Genomic DNA, 11,088 nt, shown 5'->3' with positions numbered 1-11,088 from the left:
TCGCTTTATTTATTTAGGTAATTGGACTTTAGACGGTGCTATATTATACATAGTATAATATTAAAAAAAAAAATTACTATTTCGAGGGGATAAATTCAGACGGCATAGTATTGTTTTCTTTAGACTTTTATGTCTTGTTTGGAAATACAATTGTTCTTAGTTATTTTGATCATACTACTTCACTATTATTTATAAACTAATCACTACTATTTCAATATTATTCATAATTATTTTGAGATATCTTTAATATCCAAACATGCTCTAATTAGTGTAAATTGAAAGTAATAAGTAGTTTTTTATTTCATATTATTGATTTTTTGACGGTTCAGACCTAATTAATTGAGTGATTGTTTGTAGGCGGAGAATATTAGTAAATTTTGGCGATTACATTTTTTTAATTTAATAGTAATTTTGGTGATTACTTAGGTTTAAGATCCTGTGTATTTTTTTTTTTTATATATAGAAATATTTATCTCCTTCGATGTAAGTTAGAAATAAGACCCTTTATTAATTTTTAAGTCCATCAATATATTAATTAAATCATATGGCCAAATCACATATTGTCATGTTTAATTTTATTTTTTTTTAAATAACTTAATTGATTTTACCTTTTTGAAAAATAAATATAAATATATATAAAAGTGGAGGTCACCACCATGGTGACTTCCCAACCATCCGATGGCCAAAAACTTTATTTCTATAATTTTTTAAAGAAAAATAAAATTGACACATGACAACGTGTAATTCTCAAGTATGCATAATGCATTCGATTGATATGATGGCCGACAAAACTAACAAAGACATATTTTAATTCGGCTAATAGTAGGAATTTTTTTTTTTAATATTACTCGGGGTCTTATTTAGAGATTTGAAGTATTTCAAAATTGAATAATCTTAAATATAGTTTAGAGTGTGTAAAGTCTTGCATATTTATTTAGAAAAATAATTTTTTTTATGTGGATCTCAAATTTATACATTTTTTTTAAAAGGGATGCACGAGATTTATACACTCTAAGATTGTAAATATCATTTTTCTTCAAAACTTTATGAATATTTGTAAAATAGTTTGAAAATATTTTATTGGATTTTGATAAAGGAAATAGAAAATATTGAATATAAATATTTTAAAATTAAAAACTGTTTAAATATAATTTTTGTTTTAAAGTTCGTAAGAATTGTATTAATTTTTGTCTTTAAATGATGATTAGGTAATAATTATAAATTTAAATTATAAATTAGATGAAAAAATTATAAATTTAAAATTAAGAAGAGTTTTATATTTAAATAATATTTGAAAATAAAATTATAAAAATTTTAAGAATTTTGAGAAATGTATATGCATTACTCATGTTACTCGTGTTATAAAATTATAACACGGGCGGTAGTTGAGTCGTTGACCAAAATATTCAAAATATTAGTAGTTGGGTCTTTCGCATCTATAATGCAACAGATAGAATAGCATCATACTCCACACTCCACAGCTGAGAAATCTCTGATAAAGCTGGCTTGTGTCCTGGATTTGTTGCCTTCGACGGTCTATCAGTGTCCCTCTTTCCTGGTTTTCTGCTAAAAAACAGTGTGTCATGTCTGCAACAGCAACATCCCTTGTGATTTCGAGCCCAAACCTTTTGGGTTTGATGACAAAAACAACACCCAGAAATGGTAGTATCCTCTTCTGCTCCATAGCCATCGTACCCCCTTGGAGAAGCTACGATTCTTTGGGACCACCGTCTATCTTCTTCAGAATCCCATATGGGTCCTCCAAGGGAAGCTCGGTCTTCACCGCCTCCAAGCCCTTTGCTCCTGTCATGGAATGGCAGAATTGCACGTAAAAACTCGATCTTTCTGAAGAATTTTTTATCTCCATATTGTTTGTTCCATAACGGATCTTGGAATGTTATTGCCCTGATGCATAAAATTTGAGGCTTTTTATGGGCTCCCTGTAATTTTGGTGTATTGATTGGATTCTTACTCGGCAGGTATAGTCCACATTTTAATTTTCTTTGACGCTGTTGCGCATCATTTCCATCTCGTTGAAAATCTGCATAATTTACCTAGATTTATAAGAGTTGAAGTAGGCATCATGTGGAATCTATTAATTGATGCTACTCCTGTGATATCGTTTATGTAGAACAATGATTGATTTTCTAAGTCTTTCGTAGCTTCGTTCTTAGTATTAATTTCAGAATCTGATAGTTTGATGCCACGATGCTCCGCCATGTTGATCCTTTTGATTAAATATAATGCAAGTCCTTACATATATATGGTCCGTTCTTGGCGTGCCAAGGCTGGCAATTTGAGCTAAGATATCAGCTTACCAGTTATTACCATTAACTACAAAATGTGACAATATGCAGGGTTAAGATGGAAATTGACGTGCCTGTTTCGGTTGCCTATAATTGTTACTCTGATCGTGAAGCCGTTCCCCGTTGGATGCCCTCTATTTCCTCAGTAAAGGTGCCACAAGATTGAATTTCCAAAGTACTGCCTATTCCAATTATTTTACTTGTGTGAACAAAAGCAAAGTATCCTTTCCTCGGTAAAGGTCATAGGGGATGCTTAGTTTCTTGTATAGCTAATCTAATACTACTGGACACTTGACTCAGCTTAATCAGGCTAACAGTCCATAAATTATTGTGCCAAACTTGAGAAGGTAGAAATGGTTCTGCTTTTCATAGCATTTATAACTGCCGAGCATGTTATTGCCGACTTGAGTTAGTTTTGAGTTTTCAACCCTGCCAATTTAATGCCTAAAGAGTGCATCACTGTAATGATATTATTGAGTCTTGAGTCCCATGTAGTTGATCAGTTTCAGAGTTGTGCATCTTTGAGAACTTGATGCTTAGTTTCTCCTACCAGATATTGGAGGACAAGCCTGAGCTATCTAGATGGTCGATGAGGTATAAAGCATTTGGTCGCGATGTTGATTTCTCTTGGCTCACGCGAAATTTTCAGGTAAGGATGTTTACGTCTCTCCTTTTCCTGTAATTTGAGTCATAATATGATACACTTTTTGCAGCCTATCCCAAATCAGAAGATCCACTGGAGATCCCTGGAAGGTGTTCCTAACAGGTAATTATAGAGACAGTGATACAGTATTGTGTATTTTATCTGTTGTTTACCTTTTCAGTTCAATATTAGTGGTGAATGTCTTCCGAGGCTTCATTAGGCGAAGCATATGATGGCAAAAGAAGAAAAAGGAAGATTAAACTCTCACACTTAATACAGAATCTGAAAAGTACAAAAAGAAAAAGAGTATAAACGGAATTTTGAAGGTAGTCAGTCATCTTCCGGGCGATGTCTTAGCACATTGACATTTCCCTAGTTGCCTTGTGGAGCTTAGTGTTGCTTAGATGACAATGTTTAGTTTGATTTCTCAGTGAAATCAATTATCTGAAAATGATGGATAGTTTAACAAGTTGGCTTTCCTGCATCATGTGCCAAACTGCTTCAATTTGTTTGGGCTTTGCTTTCGAGGAACATTAAAACAACAAAGTTAAAAAATCTCAACTTCTTAGATTCATCACGAAGGCTCTTTCAGCAATTTAAGCTTATTCAATTTTGACAGTTCTTGTGAACATGAACTGGCAAACTATCTTCTCTACTGCTGTACTTGCTCATCTCTAAGTCTCCTTTCTTTTATAGAACTGAACATTAAATGCTGTAGTTATTTGCTATATTTTTAGTTCATAAACCTTATCTATATGTTTTATTTTCATTTAAGTTATTAGTATAATCCTGATAGACTGATTTTTCACATGGCAGAGGTGCTGTTCGATTTTATCCGAAAGGTCCTTCATCATGCATAGTTGAAGTAAGGGTGCTTTTTCCTATGACATTTAATTTAGTTTTTTCCATTTTAGTTTTTAGAAAATCTTGGTCAAACACCTTCTGTGATATGGGGTAATTAAAATTCGACTCCTGTGTTTTTTTTTTTTTAGAGATAACCCTTTGTCCCATGAGTTACTGAGAAATGGGTCCTTCCATTACCCTTTTCATCCATCAATGTTAACTGAAAACATGAGCTACCCCTTGGTGGCTTGATGAATGATGATGGCTGAGTTCTGCTACCATGGGGTGGCTAGAACTATTTGCTATAACAATTAATGATTTTTTCAAATCATAAAAAAGTCTATTTGCTAGCTTTTTTAATTTTAATAATATTAAAAAAAAAAACTCAAATTTTCCATGTGGCATTCTCATGAACTATCACTTGCTTTTTGTTAACGTTGATAAGACAAAAATTCTAACAGAATGACCCATTTCTTAGTAACTCATAGCACATGGTTTATTTCCTAACTGGCCACAGTTTGACGAACTTGTGGGGAATGGGGATAGACATGCCATCAATTTGATGGCTACTATAATGTCTCTCCTACTGTTTTCCACTTTTTATGGCTTAGGTTCCTCTAGTTATGCCCTTACAATTATTTGCATCTGTTCTTTCCAGCTGACAGTGTCATATGAAGTTCCTCAGATCTTCGTTCCAGTGGCATCAGTAATCTTCTAACTCTTTTTTGTTTTTGGTATTTTATGCATTGGTTCATGCTGGAGCAAACGAACTTCATCTGTTCCTCAAACTTCCCTTCCTTTATTCTCCATCTTTTGAGGGGGAAAAACAAAAGAAATCTGTGCTAGATGTTTCTTTGCTTTAAAGATGTATATGATATTATTATGAGATCAATCAATTTCTTTTTCGGATGTTAAACTTGTCCAGGCACTGCAACCATTTCTTGAAGGCTTACTACGAAGTGATATGGAACGATTTGCATCATTTGTAAAAACCTACCAAGCGGACCCAACTAGATGATCATGATGGTACAGTTGTACAAATGACAACTAAACGTTATGTTCAGCAGATTTCACTGATTCTTTCGATGTGGAATGCGTGTTGGCCACATCCAATTGTAATGCTTTCTTTGGAAAGAAATAAAATAACATCATGTACCATGCAATAATCTCATCATCGCACTCAGCCCTCCATTATTGATGACAGCTCCTAGAATAAGTTTCCAGGGGTGAAGTTTTAGTGAATGATCCAATCCAGCCTGTACCCTGATATGAGCCTTTGAGATTGATCGAGAAACAGGTCTGAAGACTTTTTTTTTTTTTTCCTTGTAATCAACAGGTCTATGGACTGGAAAACTTGCAGGATCGTTTTGACGTGAATTTCCTATTTTTGGAGTTGATGGAAAAGAAAATAATGATATATCGATCAGAGGTACCTTAGCCTCCAACAAACCATGTTGTTGATCATATTCTTTTCTGAAACTTACTCAACCCATCTGGTTTATACATACAATCACAACCCCTAAGCAAACGCAAACTGAAATAACAAGCAAGCTCGAATAACTCAAATTACAGTTTTCCAAGCAAACTCTATGAGCACTTGCATTCACCCATATATACTATTTAGGGCATATTTTGTTCCCTCTCTTTGTGGAGAGAGAACAGTTATAAGCAAGTCGGAGTAGATGGATTCTCCCCACTATAAATATGCAATACAGTCTATACAGATGCCTCCCTTTCTAATGTTTGAAACAGACCAGTGTGCTGGATTTTATTTTATATATAAACAAATCAAGTATTAATAAGGTTAAAGATATGAAAACAGGGAACAGGACCCAATAAACACACTCACGTACCAGTTGGAACAGTCCATCGTGCTGGATCGTGTCGCGAGTAGAAGAAAGTTCGCAGTTCGTGAGCTGTTAAGAGCTTCGTATTCGGGAACGGCTGTATGAGGTAGGTGGATGACAATTGTTATGGTCATACCTCCAGGTCAGGATGTCAGTCTTTAGGGCTGTAACGATAATGGATCTGTAAAATCAGACCTCGTCATAAAATATTAGTAATCTACTACTACTACTACGCCAAGACACCTGTTGATTTGCTTGACTTGATTATGAATATGGTTTATCGGATCTGGGATAGGTTGCAAGATCATTGGCGAAACATCATGGATGCTATCTTAAAAGTGTAGTTCCCACTTGCCGTAATCAAATAAAGAAGAAACTGACCTTTTATTAAGAAAATTTACATTAGGTACACACGATGAATCAAAAATGGATTCATCAGAAGGGCAGGTCACTCTGGACTGTTAACAAAATAATCAAATGACTCTGTACACAGGATGTATCCATATGGAAAATCTCTACACCACCATCCACCTTAGCTGGTTATGTACATCAGCCCAGAGCTCACCACGAATAGCTGAATAATCAGCACCAACAAAACTGCTAGCTACTTTTTCTCCCATCTCACTGAAGCAGCCAAAAACAGTTTAGTTTATTAATAAATGTATGTACATTCAACTGCTGGCACTGCCATCCAACAAGCTCCTCAGGCTACAAAGGGCCTCTGCAGAGAGGCTACAGCACCTCATCTTCGGTTGCCGTGGTGGTGATGGTTCCCAGTTATCCAGAGAAGAGAAGCATACAACAATCACAGTGAGATTGTCAAATGTGTTGAGGCGCAAGGCTTCCATGACAAGGTCCCTTGCACATTGTTCTGGGTCATCATGCCGCCGCAGCCCACGACGAACAAGGCTAACGGCTTGCTGACTAGACATCACATCCCAAATTCCATCACACCCCATGATGAGGAACTCATCATCCTCAGTTAGAACCACCTGCTGAAATTCTGGATCCGCAATAAGTGGTGAAGAAGAACCACGAGGGAACTTCAGATCCCAGTCCCCCAAGGCTCGACTAACTGATAAAACACCATTGAGATACCCGTCCTCGATGTATCCACCTAACTCTTCCACTCGCCTCCTTTCTGATGGATAAATGGGTTTGTGGTCTTGAGACATGTCGATTGCCTTTCCTTTCCGAGAAAGAACTGCTCTGCAATCACCAGTATTGGCAACCAAGAGAAGCCTGGAAGAGAAGAGTTCCGTCAGCAGGAAGTTATACTGAAAATAACTAAGCAGAACAATTAAACCAAAGCACATATTAGAGCAATTGGCATTCTTCTTGAGCTAATACACATTTTTTTAGTTTGAAAAAAGGGAAAACAAGACAAGTATATAGCCAACATCAGCCCATCTAGCCAATATAGCAAAAAGGTATGCCAAGGAAATCAGGAATGGTGCAAATGTTAACTGTTTCAAGTAACATAAAACAAGACAGGCGAACAAACCAACACTAATATTCCTCACTCGGCATATTCTAAATCAACAGTGATTATTCCGCTAATCATACATAGAAACTAGACTTGATAAAAGCAACAGCACTAGACGCTAAAATGGAATAAAATGATCGCGTAGAGCCAATATCATGCAATTGAAACAATGTTTTTCCATGGAGAAACGAAATTCTAAAGCATGTATATATACCTTCCAAATATCAAAGCAGTAAGAGCCGTTGTCCCAGAGGAACTGCTCACACCAAATTCATCTGCTAAGGCTAGGTCAGCCAGCAGATATGCTTTCTGAAGTGAGTTCTCAACCTCCTCTAAGAAGACATCATCCACTTCTGATGTTTGGGGGAAGTTGGCATCTTCAAAAAAGAGTCTAAGAACATTTTTTCTTATATAAGCTGCTGCTTCAGGTCCTCCATGACCATCAAATACCTGTGTAATATATACACGATCAGCCAGTTATGAAGCAATACAATTATCAATACTAATGTCATAGCAGTGATAGGCACAAGAGCTCGTTACCCCATAAAAAGCACTTGGTTTAGGAAACTCAAAAACTGATCCCAAGTGTGAGGATAAATCATCTATATGTATATGCTCATCTTCCATGTATCTTCGAGGACCAATGTCAGCAAAGCTACCAGAGCGGAAACTGGGCATAAATTGCAGGATGGAAGATTCAAGGACTGCATCTGGGATTTTGTCCACGGGCTTGATATCCTATAAATACAAAGAACTTGATCATCAATTTTCCCCCTCGAAGGGCTAAACCTTGAAACCGACTGCTAATCATATTACTAATACTAAGTATTATATTACTAACACTAAGTATTAACACTAATGCTGATAGCTTTTGTGCACGTATAAAACACACACAATCTTCAATGTCGGAGCATCAATTTTATAGCTTCAATTTGCTGGAAAAACCAGAGGATTCCCTAGCATTGCTAACCTTGAATGTTAAAAAACCATCAAACATAAAAGATAACAAAGACAAAACCACATACGTCATAAGTCCTGTTGTAATATACACGGGCAAGTATAGATTACTATATTTTGAAGACTCTCGTCAATGAACTGAAAGTAAACTGAGTCATTTGAGAGGCGGTTATTGACAATTATGAACTATTAGGTTGGTGAATATGTCAACATTCGGCACACATCCCTATATTGTGTTCTGTACGTCAGTGTTAAATAGTTTGCTAGAGTATATAGAGGTTCGCTTTCCAAATTATTATGCATATTTACATTGATTAGGCCTTGTTATTCATAATTATAAAGGAAAGCAGGCTTTTAATTAAACAAAATTAAGATATCACGCAAACCCCTAGATTTATAGAATCCCAAGTATATGACACAACCATACTTTCACAACTTCATAGAACTTCCTTTAATCCTCGAAAAAAGATAAATTTTCAGCAAAGGCCTGGATCAAAATCCTTTCACCTATCCAAAGGAAACATAAAAGTGAAATATCAATCATAAAACCAATACATATTCATATTTTCACGAGATCCTACAAAATTCAGCTAATTCAATATTTAAGACCCAACACAAAATCCGCCCTAAAGTCCAAAAGAACCAAAACATTAGCTTCATATTGAAAAGAAGCACAAACCCATGATCCAGATCCCAAGTATACCCAAGTATATGAACAAAGACACCAAGGTAAGACCAATCGAGCTGAGAATAACAACACCAATCTAAAAACCTATGCAAATTCAACATCTAAGCACCAAGCGAAAGAGGTCCTAAAACACAAGCAAGCAAAAAAAAACCTTCTTAACATCAGATTAAAAATTAGCAAAACCCATTAGCAAATTACCAAGTACAACACCAAAGAAACAAAAATTGAAGCTGATTAGAAAGCTCACCTCCAACACAGGCACGCTCGTTTGGCACACAGATTCGGCTTCAGCAACCATTTTCCAATATCATACCAGAACAAACAAAACCCAAAAGATAAAAACAACAAGAAGAGGATTTTTTGATATTTTCTCGGTCTTTCTTAAGAATTTTCTCGCACTTTCTCTGTAGCTCTTACGTTGAAGCGATCAAAATCTTCTGTAAGGAGCGGTTGAAGTAGTACTTATAGTAAGAGTCGCGTAGTGGAAACTGATTGACCGGTGGCTACCGGTGAAGTTTTCTAGATGGTGGACAGGTGTGAGCTTATAGGCCGTACGATACGTGGGAATTGTGAAGCGCACACGCAATGAGGGCTCGCTGGACGGACACGTTAAAGTATTCAAGTTGACGCGTGAGCCTTCGTGGTATTCTTCTGAAATAACATAAAAGGCCTTCGCGTACCTTCATGAATGAGCTGGCAGTTGACTTTTGTGACGGTTGATGGAGGGTATGGATGGGATTATAAGCATGTTTTAAAGGTTTTCTAGGGGAAGAAAATTCCTGAGTGCTTTCTACGGGGGCGCATGTTGTTTTCGTTGGGACTTGGGATCGAGTTTTGTATTTTCTCCGCGTTTATTTCGTATTTTCTTTTAGTCAATGAATAATTCATGTAATTATTTTGTACTTATCTATTTTATAATTTATTAAAAATTAATTATAATTTTGCAAAACTATCATTTATTTAATGAAATTAGTACTTTATTAATCAAGGTCAAGTTGATCCGAGTGGAATGTGGTCCAAACGGTACTTCATTAACTAAGTTCAGATTGACCCGAATGAAGTTGGTGCTTCGTAGGAAGTTTAGATAGAAAGTTATATATATGGGTGATAATATGTGACACGACTCGTTAATTCAATATAAACACGATACGATAAAAGTGGATTAAGGTTTAACCTTAACAGGTTCGGGTCAAAACGGGTTGACCCGTTAAGATACGATTACTTAACGGGTTGATAACGGGTCAACCCGTTTTGATCCCGTTATGAAAGTTAAAATTACAATTATACCCTTATACCTAAAAAATAAAATTGTCGAGATTTTAATTTCGATATTTTTATTGTTTAGATTGTAATTTTAGACTTGTAGTTAGTTTTATATTTTTTTTATAGATATTGTGATTTTAACATTTATATAAAAATATGCTTAAACTTAACTAGATCAAACGGGTTAATTTTGGGTCTGTTCAATCCATTTACATAAACGGGTCAAAACGGATTGACACGACATGACCCGTTATGTTAATAGGTCGTGTTAGGGTTTGAGATTTTGATACGATAAGCTTAACAGGTCGAGTTAGGGTTGACCTATATAGTATAATATGCACGTCTTGACACGACACGAACACGACCCGTTAACACGATTTGACACCCCTAGTTATATACATTACGCTACTATCATACTTTCATTCTATTATATAAGATATGTCATATCTATTATTATTAAATAATCTTTTATTAGATGATTATTTATCATCTAATAGTAATAAATATGTTACATCTTACGTAATGGAATGAAAGTACGATAAAAGTGTTATATATGTATAATATTACTCGAAGATAAAGAGCGTGGTTCAAATGATGATGATGCTAGCTAGCTTCTTCAACCAATATCAGGTTGCTTCGAACTGAATGGGTACCTATATATTGTGGTCCAAACAATGTTTCTTTAACCAATTAAGGTAACATTATCTTGCACGGATCGATCGAGTTGATACAGATTGTGGTCCACCATCAACCTCTAGGATCATTAGATTGACCTGAACAAAATTTCGAAGAAATAATGTGCATGCAGGTTCGAACAGTACTGCATGGTACTGCTTCTTCATTAATAAATTAAGATCAATCAATACCCATAAATGATATTTCACGAACTAGAATTAGATTGTACGTCTGGAATGAAATTTGTATATATAGAACGTGATGATCAAAATGGATTGTATAAAAGTTGTAGAGGAGTTGTCTACTTTTTGTTTTTATATTTTGAAATCATATTGTTCGATCTTCAATTTAAACCAAATGATAATTTTTATTTTTTAAAA

At 35.3% G+C, this 11,088-nt stretch overlaps 2 protein-coding genes across 2 annotated transcripts; one reads left to right on the top strand and one right to left on the bottom strand.

Moving 5' to 3' along the window:
* Positions 1–1,421: 1,421 nt before the first annotated feature.
* LOC121260533 lies at positions 1,422–4,958 on the top strand. The gene is made up of 7 exons (XM_041162445.1): positions 1,422–1,828; positions 2,358–2,457; positions 2,860–2,955; positions 3,020–3,072; positions 3,766–3,814; positions 4,451–4,498; positions 4,718–4,958. The coding sequence occupies exons 1-7, from the start codon at positions 1,584–1,586 to the stop codon at positions 4,808–4,810; spliced, it is 684 nt and encodes a 227-aa protein (XP_041018379.1). The 5' UTR covers positions 1,422–1,583; the 3' UTR covers positions 4,811–4,958.
* A 1,046-nt stretch (positions 4,959–6,004) lies between these two features.
* LOC121260532 (probable protein phosphatase 2C 49) lies at positions 6,005–9,217 on the bottom strand. The gene is made up of 4 exons (XM_041162444.1): positions 9,018–9,217; positions 7,666–7,863; positions 7,340–7,575; positions 6,005–6,881 (listed from the first exon to the last, which is right to left on the bottom strand). Exons 1-4 carry the CDS (start codon positions 9,066–9,068, stop codon positions 6,311–6,313), a joined length of 1,056 nt encoding a protein of 351 aa, XP_041018378.1. The 5' UTR covers positions 9,069–9,217; the 3' UTR covers positions 6,005–6,310.
* Between the last annotated feature and the right edge of the window lie 1,871 nt (positions 9,218–11,088).

The sequence above is a fragment of the Juglans microcarpa x Juglans regia genome, chromosome 4D (assembly GCF_004785595.1).
Source record: "Juglans microcarpa x Juglans regia isolate MS1-56 chromosome 4D, Jm3101_v1.0, whole genome shotgun sequence".
In the NCBI taxonomy this organism is placed as follows: Eukaryota; Viridiplantae; Streptophyta; class Magnoliopsida; order Fagales; family Juglandaceae; genus Juglans; species Juglans microcarpa x Juglans regia.
This window is presented reverse-complemented; position numbering and strand designations above follow the sequence as displayed.

Excerpts from the sequence above, each read along its gene's own strand:
- LOC121260533 (XM_041162445.1), top strand. The coding sequence starts at position 1,584 with ATGTCTGCAACAGCAACATCCCTTGTGATTTCGAGCCCAAACCTTTTG. Across the intron at positions 2,956-3,019 it reads GGCTCACGCGAAATTTTCAG|CCTATCCCAAATCAGAAGAT; the intron begins GTAAGGATGTTT and ends CACTTTTTGCAG. Across the intron at positions 4,499-4,717 it reads TCTTCGTTCCAGTGGCATCA|GCACTGCAACCATTTCTTGA; the intron begins GTAATCTTCTAA and ends AAACTTGTCCAG.
- LOC121260532 (XM_041162444.1), bottom strand. The coding sequence starts at position 9,068 with ATGGTTGCTGAAGCCGAATCTGTGTGCCAAACGAGCGTGCCTGTGTTG. Across the intron at positions 7,864-9,017 it reads CGAGCGTGCCTGTGTTGGAG|GATATCAAGCCCGTGGACAA; the intron begins GTGAGCTTTCTA and ends TTGTATTTATAG. Across the intron at positions 7,576-7,665 it reads AACCAAGTGCTTTTTATGGG|GTATTTGATGGTCATGGAGG; the intron begins GTAACGAGCTCT and ends TATATTACACAG.